We start from the raw sequence: 26,670 nt of genomic DNA, 5'->3' as shown, positions 1-26,670 counted from the left end.
TTGTTTCTATGTCCTCATATGATTTCAGCACTCTTTTTCTAGATTTTGCAGGACCAAGACTGAGCCATACTATGTTGTCTGATTTTCCATACAAAGCAGTGCTGGTTAAATGATCTGCTGCTTCATAGGTGCCACATTCTCTATTAGAGAGCATTTTTATGCATAGGTTGTACAATTTCTGTGATAATGTTTTGTCTGATGCTAGGTCATCCCAGAGGTCTTGAAGCTCGGTTTTTTCTGCTTTTGTTATGTAGGCTGTAACATATCGTTCAACAGCAGTTGAATTGTCTGAAATGTACTGCACATCTATGTTTGCATTCCATAAGAGGGCAATGATTGCTTTGTAATCATTGATATATTTTAATTCTTCCCTTCTTTCTATGTAATACGTGTTCTTAGGTGATCTACCTTTAACACTATGTCGAACTGAAGACATGAAGTTGTTTATTTCACCTGTTTCTGTAACTGGTCTAGGGAAACCAAAGCAGCATTTGGTGTAGTATTTACCTTTGTTTTTGTGTTTGCGGCAACAATATTTGCCACATTTGTGTCTTTGAAATTGTAAAATCTGCCCATGCAGCTCACTATGTGTCTGTTGTGAAGGGATTTCCCAAGTGACATATTTTTGGATAAACTGCAAAACAGTGCCATCACTGTTGTGCCCAAATTTCGGTGCACCTTTGATCCATAACAGCATGTGAATGTGTGGTGCTCCTCTCGCTTGATATTCTTTTCTCCAAAAGAAGTGCTGCACTTCTCCAAGGAGAGGAACAGTTTTATTGCAAATAAAGTGTAGCATGGCAATGAAACGATGATGGAAATATCTTGAGACATTAACTGGATCTAGAGAGCAAAGTTCTCCAGGTGTTAATATACCTATCTTGTTTTTGTTGCTGTTTGCTATGCATAGGAACTCATGTAAATCTTCCCATGCATATTCTGCACAACTTAGCGTAACAAACCAAGTCGGTGGCCCAAGGTTTCTGATCATGCAACGCACGTCTCCGTGCCGTCTGAACCAGTATTCCTTTATACCACGCATGTTTGCAAACAAATTTGTTATACTTGATTGTAAAACCTCATCTAACTGCAAGGCATAAAATAAGCGGTATCGCATCGCAATTTGCAATACGATACTGCTGTTTTGCTGTGTATTTACACAATCATGTCGCACTAACTGCGAGATGATTTCCACAGCTACAGCTAATAAAAAAAAGATTGGCTAATAAAAAATAAATTGTGCGTTAAGTCTGCCTCTGTGCACAGCGTGCACTGCAGACGAGGCAGAAGCACCCGGGCTGGGCTAAAAACATTGTATCAATGTTATTAGCCCAGCCCGGATGCGGCATCATTACGTCGTGAGAGGAGGATTTCAGCCCTCCTCTCACACTCTGGCTTCCGACGAAGAGGTAAGGTGGATAGGTGCTAGGGGAGGTTTGGATGGGGGGAGCCAGGCCCTTTTGAGACAAATCTTTTCGGTGCTGCTGGGCCTAGGTGTAAGTTGCTGGCAATAATATTTCTCCCTCCCGTTCGTGCGGGAGAAATATCATTCTCGGCCACTCCATACTTGCCAACATTCTGTGACCAATGTAGGATTATCATTTTTGAACTTTGAAAAATAATAATTCCCATAACAATGTCATCACAGGATAATACAAAACATACATTGTTGGCTCCACTGAAGCATGCTAAAGTTCAGCTCTTTTTATCCGAGTACCATCATGCCAATGCCATACGGCAACGTTATTTCCAAAGTAATGCAATTAATGACACATGGTCATGCCACGTTCAACAGTGGCAAGCTAGGCACAGAAAGCCCAGACTAGAGTAAGTTTCCCCGGATAATAGCATTGTAATGCAAATTTGTACATCATTATGTTTATAAAATGGCAATGGCAGCAACTGCTAGTTGGCCACCAGTTTGGAGTACACAGCAGCTCTCTTCACTGTCTGTACATGCACTGGCACTGAGCATGCACCAGAAGGGGCCACCAAGATGAAGGGGCAAATTAAGCACATGCTTACTAGGTAAGCCAGCAGGGCCTAGTATTCTACACAGGCTGCAACCTCTATAGCAGGGGTCTGCAACCTGGGGCTATCCACATGTTTCGGACCACAACTCCAATGATCACTCAGCATTGATAATGCAAGTTAGGATCGATGGGTGTTGCAGTCCAAAACATCTTGAGAGCCAAAGGTTGCAGACCCCTGCTCTATAGCTTCCATTTAAGGCCACTGGTCAGACATGATCATGTTTTCTCCAGCCCAAGTCTCCTGCTGACGGAGACTGAGATTTAGTGACACTTGCACAGGCATAGGTGAAGGGCTTGCCAATATTGGAGGACTTGGTGCTGAGAGATGACTTTGCACATTAGTGAGCTTTACACGCTGTGCAGTTGTGAAATGGATAAAACAGTCGAGAATAAAAATCTGCCACAAGTGAGCCTTAGTATGTTGGTGTAACCTTTGCCAATACACAACCCATCAAACAGCACAATCTGGAAAGATGTTCAAATGTTAAAAATGTATAATTCTGAATTCTAACTTCGCACCAAATTCAATGACCTAACTTTACAGAAGGTATACATTACACAGAGCTGGTAGGTGATGTTTGCCACTGCTCTGTAGCAGCAGCCCAGGCAGTTACATATGTATTGCAAGTTGAACACTGAATGACATGGTGACTGATACCCCCCTTGGTCTGAGAGGCAGATGCTGTGTGATGGTGTTACATTCTGCCACTTGCCTTCATTGGTGGTTACCAAAGGGTTGTCCCGGCAAGAGTGCAGGACAGAGTCAAGTAGCTGTCAGGTCAGGTGAGGTCAGTGGATTGGTCTGAGCCCAATCAAAGTAATCACCTACCAGTCCACTGTACAGACAGACTAATGTGTTGCATGCTTTATCCTGGAAATTGCCTTAGAGTCACATTAATTACTTGCCTCTGTAAAAAGCAGTAGAATCTGTCACTGAAATCTGTAGTCTGGTAGGACTGCTTAAAAAGCAGTAGCCTACTGCCTAAATCTGTAGGGTTGGCAAGTATGCCACTCTACACCCAGCACCCACAGTAAGCAGCATCAGTCCTGGGTGAAGATGTGTGCTCCCCGGACCCCCCACTGCTGATGGTGGAAACAGTGGGGCAGGGTCGGACTGAGGCATACAGTTGTCTCGGGCACCAACGAAAAGTGCTCCAAAGTTGCAAACCAATGGGAATTAATTCCTGTGACGCTGTTTGAATAACCCAAGGGGGACGTTTTTGATCAAATGCGATGCAAATTGTACAAGAATATTCAGCAATGCTGGTCAACACAATTAGTCACATAATTTAGTCCAGTAACTCATCAAACTGGCCCACATTGGCAAAAAAGGTGGCCCACTTTGACCCAAAAAATGGGCCCACACAAGCATTTTGCGTTTTTGGTTAAGCCATGGGCCTATTGCCCTAAAGGCCAGTCCGAGCAGCCTGCAGTGGTGCATGGAGGTTAGCTGCCTAATTGATCACGAGACAGGCAGCCAGGGCCAGTAGGAAGCTTTACACTGGCCATAACCTTAATGTGAGCACTACAAAGCGCATATTAAAAGCCCCAGAACAAAGTTTTTGACTTTTTTTTTGCTGTGCTTTGCGGACTGGAAACATGGGGGCAGTTACTGGACTTCCTACCCCCAGAGGCTCGAGGCCCCAACTCTGTCCTCTATCGATGGGCTAGGTCTTAGCAAGTGGCTGCGCTGGCATTTGTTCGGGTGGGAGAAATATAATGTTCACTCCATAGTGGGTGCTGAGGGGTCATGTCGATTCTCGAGGCATCCCCAGAGTGAGTGTGCATTGTTGTGGGTAGGTAATTAGTTGCTTTTTGCTTATCTTGTAGGAATTGGTCTGCAGTGTAGAGGAAGATTAGGCAGAGAGGACCTTCCCACTGTGACTTGATAACAACGAGCATGAGAGGTAAGCAAAGTCTAGCCCAACTTTTTATTCTAAAAATAACGGGAGACCATTTAGCATTAAAGCTGTGAAGAGTCCCACAATGTGTAAGTTAGATACCTTAAACACCACATTTGCACAGAAAGTGACTCAAAGCTAGCTAGTTCTTTTTAAAGCGGAGTTCATCCATGAGATCAAACATGGTTTTGCATTCTGAGATGTGTAGTCTTCGGTTTGGGTGGTGCAAATACTCCAAGGAGGTTGCTTTGGGTGTACTTTGCAAATAAACTAGACCATTGTGGCTCTTGTTTAACCCAAAACAAATGTGTACTAATTAGAGCTTGGAGGTTTGTGGCAGGTACGTTAAATTGCTGGCAATTCTGGCTTCACTGCTTAACCAAAGCATGTGATCCTGGGCAAATCATTTGACCCACCAAGTGCTGGCAAGAACAGAAATTTGAATTTTCTCCATAGGCAATGTCCGTGGCTTCAGCCCTACAGATAAGGGGTGTATCAGCCCCTTTTACTCCCTTAAAAAAGGCAAATAAACCCAACAAAAATGTGTGCCCCTGCTTTCACCCACACAGTTCCATGTAGATTATGGTTGGACCAGTAGTACCACAGGAAGAAACTAGGGTTATATATGTAACTTGATATCATGTAATAAAAATTGCACATGCACACACTATTGAGTCTTTAATTGATGTCTTGTTAACAATAGGAAGGGCACAGCACTGTACTGCAACACTGACTGCATGACCCAGCCACACATCCTTGAACTGATTTTTTTTTTAGAGCTTTATTTGTTTGGCCATTCATGCAGCGAACCTTTACATTTTACAGACATTGCACTGATGTTAAACTTCAGAGGTACATAGAAATCATTTCTGCATTCCTGCAAATTCTATATCTTGGGGTACAACTAATTCTGGTGACATTAATATTAGTACAAAATTGCTAATCAAATAAGTTCATTTGTTGTTCAAATAAATTTTAATTCGCAAAATCTGCTAATCAATTTTTGAAAACTAATTTATGCCTTGTAACTGCGTAGCTGACATTTTGAAGGTGGGTTCCAGATTCAAGAATGTGTGCAACTCCGTAACATAGTGTTGCTAATTCACTTTCATAGAGTAGGTGGAATATGTATTGCCAGATTCAGACAAAATGTGGATCTTGCGAATACATTCGTATTAAGCGGTATTCTGATGCTCCAATCTGAGTGGGTCTATCATCGTATCTTCCACCTTTGGCAGTAGAAAATAGCAGTGGAAAAGCACATGCTTCTGTACTTTTTTCCCAAATACTCATTGGTGACCCTTTTGGTTTGTCGCATTTGGTAAGTTTCTAGTGCATCATCTATGCTTTCATTGGAATGCAATGGATGAATTGTGTAATGGTCCAAAAGAGTGGATACTGTAGCAGGATCCAGAAGTTCGAATTGTCCAGTTTCTGATGGCTCTTGAATTATTTCAGTTGTTTCCCTTAAGCTTTCATCAATATCTATTTCCTTGTAGTACTCATTATTGTCTTTTAGATATTGCAATGTTTGTCTAACTTTGTGTAAGTCCACCAGTTGTTGCCAAATTTTGTTGTCCTTTGTTGGTACTCCATTTACCAAAACTGTTAAAGAATGCTCTATTGAACGTTCCACTCCTAGAGTGTGTACATTTTCCGTTAGATCTAATGGCAAATAAACTACTTTGCCACGATTGCCTTTCACCAATTCAGAGGAAGGTCATTTTGCTGTTTTTGGATGAAGGCGTATAATTGCTTGAAATGGGTGAACTGTTTGAATTATTATCCTCTCGTACAAATTGAGCTGTTGCAGGATTTTTGGTAATGGAAACAATTGCAAATGATTTGTAATAGCATGTTAAGGAGTGTGGTTGTTGTCTAATTTTGTAGTACAGTAACTGCAACATATTAGGCGTTCAGTTAGTTCATATTTGTTTTCAGCTAAAAGGTACAGAGCTAATTCAAACCATTTAGAGTCTTCATTGTCTTCTGTTTTGTATGCTATGTCCACATTTTTTGTGTTCCTTTTGTAAAACGTTCTGCGGCAACACACACACACGGTTTGGTACTTCAGCCGATGACCTTTTAAATTTTACTATTTCTCCAGCATCGGGTCTGGCATGGATTCACATGCTCATGAATATTCCCTGTCGTCAGGCCGGGAATCCTCAGTATAGAAAAAAATCAGTATTAGTTTTGTTTCTGATCTGTCTTTCTCGGTAGTAACCAATCACTGGTCTCTGGGTCATACTGCCCCCAGCCAATGACTGCCCTCTACCTAAGCCCCACCCCTGGCAGCCATCCTCAGATTTTTACCGCACGTTCAAGTGTTGGGAGCCCTCGTGCTTAGCTCTCGAGCTTTTGCTGCGTTTTCGCGCTTTTCTCAGGAGATTTTCTCATTTTTTCGGTTAAAAGAGCCTCAAGCTCCACCGTTTCTACTTCTGATCAACGGGGATCTGTTTCGGAGTTTTCTACGCCCCTCAAGGGTGAAGATTTCGTTGAGTTACGCTTTTAGAGGATTCCAGAAGTTCCGAGGCCAACCCCGGACATGGCCCAGGAGAAAGGGAGCTCGACGCCCGGGAAACTATTCAGGACGTGCCCTGGATGCCAGCTTCAGAACGTTTTAAAGGAGGACGAGCATTCGTTATGCCTCTACTGTCTGCATGAGGACAAGACGCACAAGGAAAAGGACTGCGCGTTTTGTGGAAACATGTCGGAGCGGACCATGAAGGATCGCCACCTCCATCTCGCCAACTGGCTGGAAGGTAAGAGCCCGCCAGGCGAGAAGAAGTCCGAGCCGTCTTCTAAGTCCTGTGAGGGTGCTCCGGCCACGGGGGCCCAACAAAGGGCTAAGCACCGCGAGTCCGCGGGCAACGGGAGCGCCGAACGGTCGGGCTCCTTGGCTGCCAGGCAGGGCGCTCCCTCCCCGGCGCCATCAACCACGAGCCAACGCTCTTGCTCGGGTAAGAGGAAGTCCGAGAACCCGGCGAAGCTTCTGGAGAGGCCCCGGTCGATCTCGAAGGACCCTCCCCCGAAGGTGAAGGTCCCGGGCGTACAGAAGGTGACGTTGGCCGTGATTCACCCTGCTAGGACCTCGATTGAGGATGTCGCCGCGGCCCTGGCTCAGCCTGTGGAGGCTACACCAGTGGAGGCGCCCTCAGGTACCAGAGTCTCCCTGCCACCGCGGAGGGAGTAGTCTTTCAGACCCATCGAGAAGACCCCCACGAAGTCCTCGTTGGAAAAGGGTGAGGGGGTGGTGGCCGTCGTGGATACGACACGACCTCTGAAGAGGAGCTCATCCAAGTCGTGGAGGAGGCCCAGCCCATCGGGAGGGATCCCGACGAGGGCGACGGTGACGCAGACGAGGCTCCTCAAGAGCCCTCGCGCCCGTCGTTTCCGGCGCCGCAGGACACATCGGCTGCCATTTTGTCAGCCATCCAGTCCTTATGCTCAGAGATAAGGACTAGGTTGCCCCTTCCCCCGACGGAGGAGCCTGAGCCAGACCCGACAGAGGATCCGGAGCCAGGACCTTCGGGGAGCCCACCGCCTAAGAGGAGGAGGACGCATCCTAGGCCTCCTCTCCCGCCTCTGCGGCCTTCTCTGCCTTCCCCCCGGTCCACTACCCACGGGGATGATACAGGCATGGACACGACTACGACAGGTACGGATGACGACGGAGGCGACGACGGGACTTGTCGCTCCCCTGCCCGGGCGTCCCCGCCCGACGAGATTGGATCCTTCCATGCAATGATCTCCAGGGCATCCGAGCTCTTCCAGCTCTGCCCCGAGGAAAAGAAGCAGGGGTTCCTTTACCAGCGGCGCGAGGCTAAAAGGAAGACGGTCCTCGCCGTACCGCTTCTTGATGACATCTGGCATGAGGGGCTCACCCTCCTCAAGAACCCTGCCACGGCTCCTGCGAAGAGGGACCGGTACGAGAAGAAGTACCGGGTCCCCGACACTGCCCCCTTGTGCCTTAGGGCGCTACCTACCCCGGACTCGGTCGTTTCGGCGGCGGCCAAGAAGAAAGTGGGGGGGCATCGGCCTCGACTTCAACCTCCCCTCCGGACGGCGAGGGTAGGAAACTGGATGCGATGGGACGACGTGTCAGCTCATCTGCAGCGACGACCATCAAGGCGGCCAACGCCCTGGCCATCGTAGCCCGCTACGACAGGGAGTTGTGGTTTAAGATCGCCCCTCTATTGGACTTCCTTCCGGATGCCAAGAGGGCTGAGGCCCTGCAAATCTTGCAGGAAGGTGAGATTGCCTCGGACCACGCCATTACGGTGGCTACGGACATCGCCGACACCGGTTTCCGTCAGTTGGGCAACAGTGTTTGCCTGAGACGACGAGGATGGCTCAGAGCGACGGATTTCCGCCAGGACGTTCAGACCAAGGTTTTGGACATGCCCTTCGATGGGAACAACCTTTTTGGCAAGGCGGTTGATGAATCCCTTCAGGCGATAAAGACGGACACGGAGACGGCCCTTGCACTGGGGGTGCTCCAACAGCGACGGCCGTCCTTTCGGAGCTCCGGAGGCAGACAGGGTGCCTCCAAGGGAGCCGGCAGCAGCTCCTCTACTTACCGTCAAGCGGCAAGGTCTTCGTCGCAGGAGGCCTACAGGGGACGCGGCAAGTCAGGTGGATCCCGCCGTCGTCGCCAAGGTGGTCAAGGAGGCAAAGCGGCCTCCAAGCAAGATTGAACCGTCTGTCGGGTCGGGCCCCCGCCGAAGCACCCTGGTGGGAGGCCGGCTGACGAAGTTCGTCGGCGCGTGGGAGTCCATCTCCACCGACCGTTGGGTGCTGGACGCCCTGGCCATGGGGCACCCCCTCGAGTTCCAGAAGAGGTGCCCCCGCATTCCTCCCGTGGCCAGGAAGGAAAATCACGTCCCTCAACTGCTGTTGGAAGTACGGGCGATGCTCAGGAAAGGTGCCATCGAGCTTGTCCCGAAGAGGCTTCGGGGCTCCGGAGTTTACTCAAGATACTTACTCGTGAGGAAGAAGACAGGAGGATGGCGTCCCATCCTGGACCTGCGACGACTAAACAAATATATCAAGGCACAGAAGTTCCGGATGGTCACCCTCCAGCACGTGCTGGGACAGCTGGAGGAGGGCGATTTCCTGTCGTCGTTGGACTTGGAGGATGCTTACTTCCACATCAGTATTCTAAAGAGGCGCCGAAAGTTCCTCAGGTTTGTGGTCAAAGGGCGGCACTACCAGTTCAAGGCCCTCCCGTTCGGATTAAAATCGGCGCCCAGGGTGTTCACCAAGTGCCTAGCACCGGTGGCGGCGCGGCTGCGCCTACAAGGGATCCACGTCTACCCCTTCCTGGACGACTGGCTCATACGGGCAAGGACAAGGGAGCTCGCACTGCGAAGTCCGTCAAGCTGCTCACGGACCTGGGGTTCTCCATCAACTTTCCAAAATCCCACCTGGTCCCGTCGCAAGTCGCCCTGTTTCTGGGAGCACAGCTCGACACAGTGGCGTGGCGGGCCTCACCGTCGGAGGAAAGGATAAGGACCATCCTAAGAAAGGTGCAACGTCTACTGGGCAAGAACGTGGCCAGAGTGAGGGCTATGAAGTCCCTCCTCGGAATGATGTCCTCCTGCATTTATCTGGTGCCCCATTGCAGACTTCGGATGCGGCCCTTGCAAGAATTCCTCGACGCCCACTGGATCCAGACGACGGGCAGCTTCGAGGACAGGATCTCGCTCGATGAAACGTTCCGTCAGGTGATACAATGGTGGGGTGTCCGCGCTCATCTGACAGAGGGAACAGGCTTCCTAGCCCCGGCCCACCAGGTGACGACGGATGCCTCCCTGGAAGGTTGGGGAGCGCACACCGGGGGCCTCCACGCGAGAGGCCTTTGGTGCTCGGAGGAGAAGACTCTCCACATCAACATCTTGGAGCTCCGCGCAGTGTTCTGGGCCCTCGGGTCCTTCCTTCCGTCCCTCAAGGGCAAGGTGGTGAGGATCTTCACCGACAGCACCACCACAATATTTTACATTCTGAAGCAGGGCGGAACCAGATCCCATGCCCTGTCCAAGGAAGCCCAGGATCTGTGGCATTGGGCCATCGCCCAAGGGATGTTTCTGGTACCCTTTCTTCTGGCAGGGATAAAAACACCATCGCCGACTCACTCAGCAGGGAGCTGCGCTCGTGCCACGAGTGGGAACTGCGCCAGGATCAAGTGGACCGACTTCCGACGATGGGGCGAAACCCAGATCAATCTCTTCGCGACGGCGGCGAACTCCAAGTGCCAGAGGTTCGCCAGCAGGTTTCCCCAAACGAGGAGCATGGGCGATGCTTTCTCGTTCCCCTGGGACAGCCTGTTCCTTTATGCATTCCCGCCGTTGCTACTCCAGCTCGTCAACCAGCTCAAGAGGTCCCAGTGCAGGATGATCCTCGTTGCACCGGCGTGGCCGAGGCAGATCTGGTTCCCGGACCTTCTGGACTTGTCAGCGTCCACACCAGTCAAGCTGCCGACGGACGCGGATCTTCTCTCCAGAGTAGGAGGCGCCATTCTTCATCACGAACCAGAGTCGCTGAACTTGCAGGCCTAGCTCCTGCAGCACTAGAGTTTGGAGGATACGACATCCCGGCCGACTGCAGAGAGGTTCTTGCAAAGGCCAGGGCATCCTCAACTCTCAAGTGCTACGGACACAAATGGAAGAGGTTCTCTGTCTGGTGCCGGGCACAGAAGATTAACCCTCTGCAGATTACGGCCCCTCATGTATTGCCTACCTACTGTCTTTGGCCAAGGCTGGCCTATCTCGCGCTTCCATCAAGGTACATCTGGCTGCCGTCTCACGTTACACCAGAACTACAGGACGGGCGTCCTTGTGGTCTGATCGTCTGCTGAAGGAATTTATGAAAGGACTGTTCTGATCATTCCCGCCGGTGAAGGCCCCTGCCCCGGCGTGGGAGCTCAACGTGGTACTAACCAGGCTCATGGGGGCCCCATTCGAGCCTATGCATTCATTGCCGTTGAAGTTTCTGTCGTGGAAGACAGCATCCCTCGTGGCCATCACCTCTGCACGACGAGTGGGAGAGATCCAGGCCCTGTCTTGCAAGCCTCCATACTTGACTTTTCACGACACGAGGGTGGTGCTGAGGACGCACCCCTCCTTCATGCCCAAGGTGCCGCCGGACTTCCACCTCAACGAGCCCTTGGTGTTGCCAGTTTTCTTCCCTTCGTCGCTGGCTGAGAGGACTCTGCATTAGCTAGATGTAGCTAGAGCGCTGAAGTTCTACGTGGACCGCACAAAGAGTTTCCAGAAGACATCACAGCTGTTTGTGAACTTTGGACCTGTGAATCAAGGGAAGGCTCTCTCGAAGACTTCCATTTCCAGATGGCTCTCCAGCTGCATCATGCACTGTCACCGGTTGGCAAACCGACCGCTGCCTGGCCGTCCGAGAGCCCATTCGACCAGAGCGATCGCTGCTACTACGGCGTTCCTGTCTGGTGTGCCCCTGCTCGACATCTGCAGGGCTGCTACGTGGAGGTCGACGCACACCTTCACAAGATTCTACTGCGTCGCCCGGGATTCCAGGGAGGAGTCCAGGGTCGGCCAGGCAGTGCTGCGCAACCTGTTCACCTAAGGTGAGCCTGGTGAGGAGGGAAGAGTTGCTTAATGTTGAGTTGTTGTATTGCTTGATATTGAGACTTTTGCCACCTCCTGTGGTTGTGCATGTGTATACTGCTATGTATTCTGATATTCATGAGCATGTGAATCCATGCCAGACCCCATGCTGGAGAAGGAACAAGTTACTTACCTGTAACTGTTGTTCTCCAGCATGGGTCTGGCATGGATTCACATGCGAATCCTCCCGCCTACCCCTCTGCGGCTCTTCACTTGGTCATACTGCCACTTCACGTGCTACCAAATCTGAAGATGGCTGCCAGGGGTGGGACTTAGGGAGAGGGCAGTCATTGGCTGGGAGCAGTATGACCCAGAGACCAGTGATTGGTTACTACTGAGAAAGACAGATCAGAAACGTAACTGATACTGGCGACGGGGAATATTCATGAGCATGTGAATCCATGCCAGACCCATGCTGGAGAACAACAGTCACAGGTAAGTAACTTGTTCCTTCTTTTCAGTATGTGTGTAATAGAAGGTTGCTATGTGCAAAATTGTTGCTACTATGTTCTAAAACTGTTGCATTTTGTAAGTGGCTCTCACTTCCAAAATACTTTTTCTGAATACAATCAATTTTTTCTTGTAAGTATTTGGGTGTACCATGCAGAAGAGTGGTATTTAAATTGCCTAATTCTAAAGCTGGACTTTTTGCCTAGTATATTTTATACACTAGATTTCTTACATTGGAATGATTTATTGATATTATTTTGATATCATGGAAGGTGCTTTTGCAAATAGGCCCAGAAATGCAGGCTAATGAATGTCCTTTTGGTCTTGTGTATTTCCGCACTGGACAAATATCCATATTTTGCAGCACTTTCATTTTACTTTTGTCTTTACCTTTTACATATTGATTGAGGAACTGACGTAAAGATTTGAAAGCTTGGTTTGGAATGGCACACATTGATGTGCACAGCCATTTGTATACTGGACGGTGTGATTCTTCTGAATCGAGAGGTAATTCTGAGTTTTCAGGGGATACTTTTGTAAGCAGTGTTTCTTGTTCGATGATGGTAGTATTGATTTTCTCATACCCTCGTCCACTGCTATGGATGGCAATAGTTTGTTTGATTTTGTTTGTATGCTTCTTCATTAAAATATGGTTCTGTGGTTGTTGTGTGACTCCATTCACCACCACAAACATGTAAGAAATTATTTTTGTTCACATTCTGTTTATTGCGGAGTTTCTTTTGTAGTTTGGTACTTACTTTTGTTAGTGCTTTCATCCTATTTAACACTAATATAAACAACTTCCTTTTGAGAAGGGTTGCACTGTTCACGAGAGCTTGTAGGATTAACTTTCTACAGTAGGTTTTAAGGGGTGAGGATGATTTCGGTCCTCTTCTTAGTAGATTCTGAAGGACTCTGTGATGAAACATTTTTGATAAAATACTTCTTTTACTATGGGTTCTTGTTACACTATCAGGATTATTAGGAGCATTGTTGGCTGTACCGGTAGCCATTTTTATGACAACATTTTTGTGTTTTGTGACACATTTTGATGGAGGAGGTAAAGTTTCGGTAGTTGAGACTTCCTTTGTTTTGCTAACCAACTGCATTAGCTGGTTTGTTCCAAGATTCTCTACAAACTGTACAACAGGTGGATGCTTACATTGGGCACTTTTATTTTTATTTGCTCTACTTCTGCGTTCCTTTTTTCAGAGTTGCTTTTTGGTAGGCATTCTTTGGTGTCTGTTGAAAAAAAAAAGGTATACTTTGGTCTGATGTCCAATGTATGTGTGCTGTGTGCATGAGTCTGATGGGGAAGCTCTTTGTCATGGTGTGTCATTGTGCATTGAACTATTGCAATGATTTGGTAAGGCTACTTTACTGTTTGTATACTACTACGATGTGCTTCAGATGAGAGTACGAAGTGGGCTACTTGTGACGAGAACCATTATTAATAAACGAAATGCCAAACTTACAACAGCAACTTATTTTCTAAATCTAACCTAAGGCTTACGTATGTTATTTGAGTTCCAAACACAAAGGGATTTGTCAGCCATTCTGCCTGTTATTCTTTGTTCAATAAATGGATATTTGTAGGTAGAATGGTTTAGAAATCAATGTTTGCTTTGGTGCCCCAAATAACCCACGCAGCCTCTTTGAGGAGTAGTTACAATATAAAGGTAGTACTGTGCTTACTTTTTTTTGCAAAATGACCAGGTTTCTTCGGATACGTCGTCTGCAGTGTAGATGCTGTTGATTCTCAGGAGAGTAGTCTTCACTGCAATTGAAAAAAACAAAATCAATTACTTTGTGTGTTTACAGCAGTGATGATACTGCACATGTTAATTGTGCTTCTTTCGTCAGCATTTTGCTTTCATATTTCAACCCATTGCTTGTGTGCACTTCACTTCACGCTGTGCAGTCTTCGCATGTTATTTGCAATGTGGTACTTGAAAGTCCTTCAAAATTGCTAACAATTTTAAGGTTATTGAAATGCCTTGTTTTTTACAAGGTGCACTATGCATAGGAGAGAGGTTTGTAAGCGATAGGGCACAGTAGTAGATTGGGGGGGGGGGAATGTTCTACTTGCAAACTAAAAGCACGATGCCGACACATCGGGAGACCCTCAGAGGAAGATGTCACCACAGCAATCGGGAGCGCTTACTTTTCTCATACAATTACATTGCAAGTAGCATTACTATAGGCCGTACACAGTACACAACTCCGACATTTACACATACACAATTGAGTTCCGCCCTAAATAGGCATGCTTGCAATGTATGTACAGGTTATGCAGAAGACAGTAAGCAGTTGTGCGGTTTGTCAATGACAAATCAGACATCCTGCACTTAAAACAGGGAGCGTTCGTATTTATTGCCTATGCACATTTAGCGGCATAAGGGTTGCACATGTTCTCTGATTAAAATATACAAACCTGTACTCTATACACATGCATGTGTGAATGCATGGAGCTGTACGTAGAAATTTGCAGTACTTGCACAGTAGCTTGTGAAGTAGGTGCTTTGCAATGATATGCGACTTCCATTCAGAATCATCAACAGTAATTTTGAAGTGCGCAGTGTTGATGACAGGGTTAGAATTAGCGATGTTTAATGTGATTGGTGGATGGTTGTGTAACTGCTTAGTTGTGTCCAATGAGGGACTCGATTTGTTACCGCTGTGGAAAGGGTGGAAGGACTGGGTAAGAGTTACGTGCCGCACGTAGGCAACGCTTGTCCGCAGGTAGGGCATGTCGCATACGGGTTTCTACAGCAAATCCTTCATGGAAGGGGAGTGTAGGCATCAGCCAATCAGATGTTCACATTACTCTTTTGTGTCGAAAGATGGTGCGCACACTGAAGATGGCAGAGGTGGAGAGGGTCAGAGTTTTGGTGCTTGGAGAAATTTTTGTGCCTGGCTTACAACACTATGCCGAGAGTAGGCATGTGGCACACCATTTCGATGTCAGAGGAGTGGAGGTCGTGTTTTCGCGTCGACACTGATGCCAGTGCTGCGACAATTCTGCAAGTTTGCAGAGACATGCGTATAATGACCACTCCTCATGTGGTAATTTTGCACTACGGTGCTTGCCATTTGGGATACTTGAGTTCACGTACTTTGTTGGCAGATTTGGCACAGTTGGTTGAAGCACTCATGACCATCTTCCCAACAACGAAAGTCATTTTTTCTGCTTTACTCCCTTGAGTAAAATGGGACAACAATTCTGTTTTCTGTCCAGATCAAAGTATTGGGAGGTGTATCATATATCGCGGCATGCGTGCATTGATGCTGCGAGCTGGTATGTTTTTCTGCAGCCACGATAACATTGCTTCAAGCATTGCAGATTATTTTGAAGCAGATGGTGTTGCGCTATCTTCTTTGGGAAATGCAATGTTCTTTTGGAACATAAGGGTTGCTTTAGAGAAGGTTCTGTAATGGTTGTAGGAGTAAAGCAAGGACAAAAAAATAGAATAAAATAACAGATATCTGTACGGTATCTGGCCAAAAAAAAAACGGTTCTTTTCAGAGCCCACCTTAAAGGGGAAAAAGGGGAATATTACTTGAATGTACCGTCGTCACGCTCTCATCCTATTCATGTCCGCGAACATGGCGGTAGTTTGCAGCCAGCGCATATCACCAACGGGGATTCAGGGGTGGCGACGCATGCAAATGAGCAGAGCTAGGGATTGGTCCATAAAGTTCAGTATGTGTGTTCTAACCGGCGCACTTTAGTAAGACCGTATTCTCCTTGACAGAAGACCACACAGAATGGCTTTCCATGCTCGAAAACAGATTATCTGGATTTTGGGAGATTCATGGATACATTGGTTGAAGGTGCATGCAGAAAGCTGCCGTTTATCTGCAGATCTCCGATTTCCTCATGTGGAAGTGCACTGGCATGGCATGCGTGGCAGGAGGTGGCTGGACTTGGAACCTCTGTGTTACTTTACTGACAGAGCGTCCACCAGATATACTGATCATTCATTACGGAGGAAACTGTTTAGGCAATGTCTCTGGAATTTCTTTGCAATTTGCAATGAAGGAAGGACTTGCGAAGCTCATGGACATGTTTCCAAATTGTCAAATACTTTTTTCCCGTAATGCACAAAGACAAATATGGCTGCATTCTTCTGCTTTTGGTCCACAAATGGAGAAAGCAAGACGCAATGTGAATAAGGCTGTTTGTGCCTTTTTAAGAGATGTTGGCATGTCCTCTTTCCACAATGAAAACATTTTGTTTCACAGCTCTTTCATTTTCCGCAGAGATGGAGTCCACCTCACATATGCTGGCAATCAGATTTTTCTTCGCAATGTACAAAATGCATTACAACCTCTTTTGAAATCACACTAACGTATCTGACAATCCGTTTTCTCTAATCCACAGTTTTTGACCCACACAACACACCACTGAAAGGCTCTTTTCAGACCCACCACTTACTCCCAGCGTACACTTAATTGTGTTTGCTCCGCTTGCACCCTCCTCTTTTTTTTTCCCTACGACTGTCGCAAACTTTTCCACAATTCCGCGGGGGTCTACGACCGTAACTTCACAGTTCGATTTTTAAACTGAGAAAGGCGGTTCTGAAAAGAGCCTTTTCTGTTATTTTTGTTGTTTTCACGTTTATTCCTTCACAGCACACGGACACATTAGGAGAAGAGGCCAAAGGAGGGTAAGGAAGGGACACCAGCCACGGGGATAAGAAAGGGCAAGTGAACAGGGAAAGATATAGGGTGAGCTTTATTTAGGTAAGGAGCAGATCTTCTGGTGCTCTGTGACTGCAGCCTCAAAAGCACTTTGAAACCCCCCCCTGCAGAGTACTGCATCACAATACGTACACACTATTGTCACCTTTGAAAGGTAAGGGTCAACAGCATTGCAAATGGCTTGTGAGGCAGCTGGAGGGAGGCGCTCCCCCACAGGAGTGTCTCTTGTGGTGGGAGGATCGGACACGGAGGATGCTGTGGAGGAACTCCACCAACTACACTCTTCACATGGCACCAGCTTGCGAATGTCCGCAGTGTGGAACGAAGTGAGGTGTCACTTCATGGTTGTCGTACCAAAACTGTACGAACCAAGTCTCCCGCGACTCAGCACCACCTTGCACTGGTTACACTTCACCAGGTTTGCACGTGCTTTTGTTATGTTCCCATAAACGGAAAACAACCGCCACACCCTCGACTCCCGGCGAGTGCTCGTAGTGCCGAGTTCCTCCACTTCATTCTCTTCCTCCTCTTCTTCCTCGCTCTCTACATCCTCACCCGTATATCTCTCTGCAGCCACTTGGGGAGGTGGTGGTGGTGGTGGCAGGTTTGGGGGTGGTGCAGAGGCTAATGACCCAACAGCAGCCATGGAAGCCATACCGATTAGTTTATTTTTGGTCACTACAGCAGTAAAGGCAGTACACCTCAATCTGCTATAGATAGGACAATGAAGATGCGCTCAGGGGTGTGGCCATTTGTAGGGGTGGAGGGGTGTGCCTCGTGACAGTCTTATTCCCTGCAAAGCGGAACATACATTTTACACACCAAGTCCTCAGGTCTGCTATTGTTTGGGATATGTGAAATTACATTTTTACACTCTACAATACTTTGCTTTGTGTCTACAATTTCTTTTGTACTGTTGCGGAAGCACATAAACTGCGCAAATTAGTCCACATGCTCAGCGTGGGTGCGGTCACATGATGATGTCCTCAACACATCCGCGCCAGAAATGGGATTCTGCTGGACAGCAAATGCAGAGTACCGAACGTGCGCATGCGCGCAATTGTCCTACGGACAGTGTTCGGGTTCTCCAACTAATTCAAAGTGCGACACAAGTCAGACGGACAGTTGGGGACAGGCGCAATGTTCGCTACACTTGGTTGTACTGCTCATGTGCACACATGATATGTTCACTGTACGGACAACTCCATTTTGTTTGCCTACGAAATTGCCAGCCACCGCGCTTGTTCTATGGACGGTACCATCTTGGCTGCGCCCGATACGGACAGCTATACTGTCCTTCACACACTCCCATTTTGCTCATTTACACACATTCCGGACTTCTGGTGTGTTCTACGAACATGTTTCATCTCGTTTGCAAGCGGTACGGCGAGGTATAATGTCCTTAGGACGCCCCTTTCTGTTTATGTACGCACACCTTCAACAGATGGTGCAGTCAACCATGAAATCCATCTTCCTTGACATTAGTAAGGTTAGGTGTACTGCCTTCACAGCACCCACATTCCATTCCTTGCGGATAGGTCGAACAGGCGCGCTGTTCGCGAACATTTTACGTCTTTTTAAAAAAAAATCTTTTACTGAAACTCTTTCACTAGAACTACTGTACAAAAACATTCCAAACACACACACTTCAGTCCAAAGAAATAGCGGGGGAAGTGGACACTAACACAAATATGGGGGAATTAGGATTCAACACGGGCTGGTTATGAGGAGAAGATTTGTGAGGGTAAGAAGGGATGGATATTTCGTCAAAACGTCTATTTTCCTCTTGAAGGTTTGGGGAAGTTTCACTAGGGAATGGAGAAGCAGGGCAGGTACAGGTGGGGCAATGCTAACAAACCTTTCCTCTCACACACTCCTCCACAAACTCCTGTAAACTTTTAAAATTTTCGTTCAATATGTCCATTTTCTGCTCAATCCTTTTTATCCCGTCTTCTTCTGTCTCGTTTGTTGCCCTTCTTTTCTTTCCTGGTCTGTTAAAAAAAAATATACATATGTTAAATGCCTATAAAATACTGATCATTATTTTGCATATGCAGAGCAATGTGTACCATTATAGTCTCTGTCTTCATGCCGAAAATTCTCCTCCAGCCACTCCAAAGTACTAGCCATTTCTGAGTCAAAACAACAGAAAGAAATGATTATTTCTGCACCACATACCAAAAAAAACACACATGAAAAAATGACCTCCAGTCACTCTTTTGATGTAATCTCCCTTTGTCCTACTGTGTCCGTCCGCTACCGTTCCAGTCTTCCGAGGTTTCTGTGAAGTGATAACACTGGAGACATCCTTTTATTTTTATATTTTTGGTACCATCCACTTCATTCTACATGGTTATTAAATGTGTTGTTTTCTTTTCCCATCTTCAGGTTTCCATATTTACTTATTACTACTTATAATATCTTTATGCCCTTCTTCTACGTTGCACACATTTTGTGTAAGACAATAGTACATTTTCAGATACCCCCTGCCTCTTTAGGTAATGTTGATTCTGTCCGCCCCCGTCCGCAAACAGGCGCTCCGTCCGTCCCTTTCTAATATCAATAGGGAGGGGGTTCTGTATGTTCCATGTTAAATGTATATCAAGTACGTAGATTACACTACATATCTCCCAACACTACATATCTCCCAAAATCACATAATGACAATGCATATTCTGCACAACTACTTCATTGCCACAATGTCATGATTAAGTTCCCCTTCCAAAAACCTGTACAATTCACTATAAAAAATAATTTGTAATTTTTAGTGACTTTTCATCAACATTATTTTTATGTAATGTCATCAATGATGTCATCAATGATGTGTGATGTCATCTTTGATGGCCTGCCTGGGTGTTCGTCTTAGCAATGAACGTAGATGGTGGGAGTTATGGTTGCTTAGCTTACCATAATGGGGAAATGTGCAGTGGTGTTTGGTTTCACTGTGAAGTATAACATTCCTTTAACAAAGTTTTTCTACTGAGTATATATATATATATATATATATATATTTATGTATATATATATCAGGGAACGAAAACAAAGGGGCTAAACATCTGATGTCGTCAGTGATGTCATCAGTGACATTTGATATGACATCTTTCATGGTCTGGATGTTAGTGTTGGCAGTGCACCAGGGTGGTGGCAGGTTTGGGGGCTTTGTTTACCATAACTGTCGAATTTCAGGGGGTTTTCGGTTTTAAGTTGAAGCATAAAGGGGAGGGTGAAATTATTTTATTTTTTTGTGAAGTGCAGAGGTTTTTGGTAGGGCAACTTAACCATAACGTCCCTCAACAAAGTTTTTTTGTAGTGTGTGTATGTATATATATAATATATATATATATATATATGTGTGTGTGTATATATATATGTATATATATATATATATATATATATATATATATATATTACACAACCGCCTGCTCCAAAGAACCATCGAAGCCTTGTATTTGATCTAAAGGCTATTAGTTAATATCCAGACCTCCTCTCTATTGGCTGGGAGGAAGCATGGCAACATAAATCCAGTTCCAAAGGGTCACCTCGTAGTTCGTATCCGATCAGTGAAGATAAGTGGACAGAGAAAACAAATAGACAAACTTATAAGTCTAATAGCTACAATTCCCTACCGGTTGCACTGACTAATCGCTATGCCCCACCAGACAGACGGCCCCTACATGAGTGACAGCGTTTCGGCATCAAGGACTGGGCTTGTAAGCCGCTTCTGAGATGATATATATATATTCAACAGTGACCAGGGATTTGTTCCTTTTTAATACGCGTATGAGTGAAGGTCACCTGAATTGTCATAGATTACAAGAGTATAATTGCTGATGACTTTGTAGGGATGGGCGTTTTTTTCCCCAAAACTCGTATGTCTTCTTTGTTCCTAATAACTAGTGTTATGGAGAATTCTCATAAATGGCTGATTTCCCTTACCTAATGAGTCCCTCAGCAGCTTTGCTGGATCTTTAGGATTTTTTTTTTTCACCTGGTAAGAGTGTGAGCATTTTTCCCACTCTTGCATGTGTTTTGCCATGTGTATTTCTACTTTCTGTGTGATCTTGGGCACTGGAGCCTCACCTACTCCAAGGCACCATATTTTTCATGTGTGTTACACAGCACCTTCAGTGCAGTGACACAGGGTTGTCTTTTGGACTTGCCACCGACTCCATTTTCTGGGGCTGACTAAAGTCCCCCAGAAAAGGGTAAAGTTGCCATTAACTTTACTATAGTCACTTTAAACCACAGACCCAGTACACCCCATCTTACATGGAGTATTGGAAAGGGTTAACTTATCCCTTTTTGTCTGTACCTCTTGGGGCATTGTTTCGCTCCCTTAACATTAAGACTTGGCTGGTGGCAGTGGTATCTACCCTAACTTTTCTACCGCGATTATCTTCTATAAACGTGGTAATGTTTTAGGCTATTATATTCGCCTCGAACATAAACCCGCTTGACCAAATACATTTTATTTTGTTTCCGGCTGGGTTTATTCGCCATTTCTTTTTGTTAGTCTTTCTCATGTTTCTCTCTGAGCACCAAACCAGGGATGACTCCTTTGTTCGCTGGCTTCTGTACAGAAGCCCTCCTTAAGGCGCCTGGTAGTATAGGTCGGCAGGATATGAGGGAGGGATCTTCGGATCCCTGGCATGGGTTCCCTTGGTAACCCAAGTCGCACTCTTGTATGATTGGCTAAGGGGACTGGCCTTGCCAGGCCAGTCACCCTGCTATGTGATTGACAGCCAGGCTGTATGAATGGGGGAAAACAGCATAAAAAGCAGGTCTCTGGGACTGGAAGAGCAGAGTCGCTGCTGGAACAAAAGAACCAACGAGGAACTGGAAGAGGTCCCCTACCACGACTGAACCGCCCAGTGAAGCCCTGCTGCAGGTCTGAATCGCCAGAATCCGACGACATAGGAGATCCTCCAGGAAACTTCTTCCCTTGAGCTGGTGGGACCAACCAGTTTGCCCAAACCACAAGCCAGGACCCCTCCTCTGTTCGACTTCGCTGTACAGAGCTACAGCGGGCCAGATATCCAGGAAGGTCGGACCCTGCTGGGTTTTTAAGGAGTGCACCTTTTATTCGTTATTTTGCTCTGCTGCTGGTTTCTTCCCTGGGTGGCGCAGGATCCTCGTGTCTTCCTACTTCGTGTCAGTTCGACAGTCGCTTCAGGAACCGTGAGCCTGCAGGAACCACCAGGAACGTCCGCCTCAGCTACAGCTCCCTCTCTGTTTCATGGTACTGTGCAAACCCGGTTGTGCGTTTCGTTCAGCCGCGTGGAAAGTGTTTGAAATCTTTCTCCAATCTGAGGGCTTGTCCTTCTCTTCTCTTTGAACTAACTGTTCTACCAACCAACCTCGTCCGGAATCTGTGCCACGAACTTTACCGCAAACTACCCTGAACCGTGTGATCTTGAGCAAAAGACTTTTGACCCATTGACTTTGGCCCTAAGCCTTTTCTAGCTGATCTCCTCACTGTAGTCTCTCTTGTTCAATTGCCATGAGTACTTACCTTTTGTCTTTCCCTCCCTTTTAAATTGCTTGAGTGCCATTTTGCTCCCACTTCATTTTGTGAGCTTAACTTGTCTGGAATTTAAGGGAAGTGGTGTGGTGTATTTATGATTGTGATTTGTAACTTGCTTAGAATAGGGAAATGTTATACAACTGTTGAGTAAATAAATATATATTCTTTTATTTAGAAACCTTGAGTCAGTGTTTGCCTGAATCATAGTAATGGCCGTCCTTTGTAACTATTCGTACTGCTCACTTTCGTACTGCTCACTTACTCTTGAGATAAGTCTGGCTGCTGCGCTACTGCTTCCACTATAACTGTGTAGTACAGGCTTGTACAAAAGGTGAAATTATACTGTCACTTGTAGTCTTAATTGTGTGTAGTGTTCCCAAAGGGTACTGCATATAATTCTGCCTAACTACATTCCCTCCTTTGTCAGCCTCTTTGATAACTGTTGGTGTCATTAGCTAAAGAGTGTAATGCTCGCTGTTAATTTTTATTGAGATTATTTTTCCGGGAGCGAAAGCGCTCCGGACCTCTGTCCTGGTGCTAATGTATATCCGATATAACATCTTTGTGAAATGTGTCAGTTGTGATTTCTAATGAAAGTTGTGATATAAATCTTGATATGGATTTAAATTCTTGTATTTTCAAATTTCTTGATTGCACCTTGACGTCAGTACATAGTGTCTAGTGATAGGGCATTTCTGTCATGATCTCTGCTTCCAAGGGATCAGGACTTACCCGATTCCCTTGGAAGCAGACCCATAACCCCGGTTCCGAGTGCCAGCCAGTCCCAATTGGGACCTTTAGGACCCTGTCCTGCCGCCAGTGGCACCAGGCTCATAAAGATGCCCAGTCCCAGCGCTGGAAGCGCCGGGCTCATAATGCTTGGGTGGACTTACCTGCAGCAGACCATGCTGCTTACTTACCTGCCCGTTGAACCCCTGATCCTCTTCTGTTTGGGACAACTTTTCCTGTTGGGTGGGGCAGGAGCCACTCCCTAGGTTCAGAACACTGGAACTCTTCTGGAAAGCAGGAACTCTTTTCTTACCTAGGCGTGGCTGTGGAAGGAGACACAACTAAGCACTACAGGAGGCTATTTAAACCACTCCCGATGGATGAATGTTGCTTTGCGTTATTCTGCATTCTCTGCAGCAGAACGCTCATCGTGTCTTCTGCTTCTGATCCTGGGCCCAAGGGAACAAAGGCTTACCATCCTGGAATCCAGTCTTCAGCAGCACCTGTAAAGACAAAGAAAGAACAGGTTAGCACTACGGTCTTCAGTGGCAGCGCATCTCTTACCTGGTCCATCGGCTGTCACCAACGCCTCGCGCTGCATTCCGGCATCTGAAAGACAAAAGCTTACCAGCTCTTCGCACGCTCCGGAGGCCTTCGGCGTTGCATCCCGCATCTGAAAGACAAAAGAAGGTGCGTTTAAAGACATTGGGCAACTTTATTACTCACATGCCATTACTCCTTCCCACGCCGAATCCAGTGGGTATTCCAGCACCCTTCAGCTTCTCTAAAGCTCCGAACTTGTACCTGCAAGATAAAAGGGACAGTTAGTGCGCATCGTGAAGCAGGCTACAAGCGCTTACTTACGTGCTTCCAGGCGCTTCTATTCCTCACGCGGGTTCGATCCTCAACTCTCATCAGCCCGCCATCCGCCATCGCCGGAACCCTGCAAAACAAGAGATATCATTACAAAAGACTTTTAAGACATTTGAAGTGCCCAGAACTTACCGTTCGTGCAGTTAACGACGGACAGCAGTCCTCTGAGGTCAAGAGGCCTGCATCCTTATCCAGTGAAGAAACTGGTTACGGCACCTTACCCCGAGGCAGATGGAGAGCTTGGCGTTCACTTACCTAAGGTGAGGGTGTTAACCTTTGGGGTTCTACAGGAGAAGAGAAAGGGAAGAGGAGAGAGGCACCCAATAACCCCAGTTCATTAATCCCATATTTTCTATCTGCAGACATCTTACTCTTCGAGTCAGACATACAGTGCACAGAGGTCCAGCCCAAAGAGCCAACCGTGTGTTACACATCACCTTTGAAGATACGGCATTCACCCAGTCAAGACCGGCGCCTCTGCGGGAATCAGGTGAGCGTTACAATTTCCTGGTTCTAGAGACATCAACAAATTGGCATTCCCATGTGTTTAAGTGCCTAAGTGAAGTTGCTGACGAGAACATGGAACTCTTGTGTAGAATGCATTTCTTACGTTGTAACCCCAAGTTCCAGGCGCAGCAATTGGAGAAGTGGAGCTGAAGGGAGAAAGCTGTGGTGGGGTCATTATGTATCTTCTTAATAAAACTTTGTATTAATCTTACCGGTGCAGTAGCATACTTCATATTAATATTTGCCATTCAACAAATGCAGACAAACAATGATTCTATCATTAATTCACATATGTCCTGTAACAGCATTACAATAGCTATCCAGTGGATATTTCTTTAACGAAAGTTTCTAAGATTGGGCTGACCATTAATTAATTTTAACACAAACAAAGCCCAAATTGCTAAATGGCAATTTAGACATTTTTTTCATATATTTGTTTGAATCCCATTAGCTATTTTTACAAAGAAAGAAAATGTGCAGAGATCTGATGTACATAAACTCACGTAGTGAGAACATCAGTCAATTTTTTCATTTTCCAATAGAACATATCAATTCTGCGTGTTAGTGCTTTAGATGGAGTTTCAGATCTTCCGTTGTTCCATGTTTGTCAAGGCGTGTTGTATAATTTTCGTCGTCACAATCACCCAAGAAGACTTTTCTCCACTGATCAACTGCACCCACCAAGTCTCTTCTCCAAAGAGAAGTGATGAGGAAAAGAGACAGTTTAGGTACGTCGTTCCAATGGTTCGCGTTCTGACACATGACAGCAAGAGGTGTCTTATTGTTTAGATTTGATTTTTGTTTTCGCAAAAGCAACATTTGTTTGAGGTTGATAGACCTCTCACCGCCAGAATTTCCTTTGTCTCCAAAAGGTTGAGACAAGCTCTTAGGAAGATGTTTCTTAAGGATCTATTCAGAAACTTCTTCAGAAATTCTTGAGTCTGGTTTAACTTTTTTGTATTCGCCGGCACTCGAGTTGTGAGTTTGTTCTTGGCTACTGTTTCTAAAGTCAAGTTCTTCCATTTTCTTTTTTACTTTTGTCGGTTCCAGATCAGTTCTTCAGAGCTTTGAATCTCCTTCAGTTTTTCTTTAATATCTTGTGTCTACTGGTTGAGCATTTTGCAACGTCCCTCTGTAATTTCTTAATTCATCAGGTTGTAAATGGCTGGACGGTTCTGTAATAGACATTTCCTGTAGAGCATCATGCTGTTGCACTCAGTCGTTCTTTGTAATAACAGCAGACTTCACGCCTAATCGAGGCCATGGGAGTTGAGTTGGATAGGCTGAGGACCGTTCTCCAAAAGTATCCTTCCAATTTCAGCCATATTTGTTTCGGTATGTACGGCATGGCTTCAGCTCCGTATGTTAGGGATGGTACAACCATGACTCTATAGAAGTTGATTGCTGGAGTCAATGAGAATCGCCCACATTTTTGAGCAATAGCTTTTGTCGTTTCCAACTTTGAGCTGTCAAGGATAACTCCTAATTTCTTAAATTCTTTCACTTTTTCTATTTGGCATCCTTCCAGATTCCATTTTAACTTTTCAGCTCTCTTGTAAGATCTTTCTAATGACATGACTTTAGTCTTTCCCTTATTGATCTCAAGGTTGTTGGTACAGATATACTTCTATAAGTTGTCCAGTTGTCTCTGTAGACCAATCGCTGTGTGTCATCTGCATACAAAAGGCGAGTTGTTTTTCCTTGTCCCAATGTCGGTGGGAATGATCTTACATTTTCTTCATTATTTTTGAAGTCTCTAGGTATGTCAGAAAAAGTGCTGGAGCGAGAGGGCACCCTTGCTTTACCCCTCTCGACGTAGCTATTACCGCTGATAGCAGGCCTTGATGGCTAAGGCGTACTCTCATTCTGTTATTTGTATGAAGGGCTTTTATAAATGTCAATCCTCTTTATCTTTCTTATACATCACTTTTTTGTAATTTTCTTTATTGCAGGCCAAGCATGCAGGGGAGCACATAGGGCAGCACTACAGAATACCAGCTGAGGAAATGAAGAGTGTGTTCCCTCAAGGACTACCGCCACGCTTTCAGAAACAGGTACTCTTTTTCATTGACTGATAATGGTCTGGGGTTCCTCTGGTTGTGCATTGTGCCTTAATGGCAGGTCATTCCACATTAAAAGAAAAACAGTTGGTTGAAGTAGATTTACTTACCAGTCCCTGAGTGTTTTCTTCATATTTAAATAATGGGATATTTTGGATGGTGCAAACTAGAGTATTGAAACCAAGCTCGGTATCAATAGTAGTAATATGGGCCAAACACGTGACAGCCACTCTGATAATGAATAAGGAC

General features: G+C 46.1%; 1 protein-coding gene across 3 annotated transcripts in view; it reads left to right on the top strand.

The window, feature by feature from the left end:
• DAP3 (death associated protein 3) overlaps positions 1-26,670 on the top strand; it is a 996,586-nt gene that overhangs the window by 268,668 nt on the left and 701,248 nt on the right. For all 3 annotated transcript variants that reach the window (XM_069650015.1, XM_069650007.1, XM_069650021.1), the window contains exon 4: positions 26,314-26,415. In XM_069650015.1, coding sequence (XP_069506116.1) covers positions 26,314-26,415 — 102 coding nt within the window. The remainder of the gene's footprint in view (positions 1-26,313; positions 26,416-26,670) is intronic.

Source organism: Ambystoma mexicanum, chromosome 1p, assembly GCF_040938575.1.
Source record: "Ambystoma mexicanum isolate Mex_15411 chromosome 1p, UKY_AmexF1_1, whole genome shotgun sequence".
NCBI classification, from domain to species: Eukaryota; Metazoa; Chordata; class Amphibia; order Caudata; family Ambystomatidae; genus Ambystoma; species Ambystoma mexicanum.
This window is presented reverse-complemented; position numbering and strand designations above follow the sequence as displayed.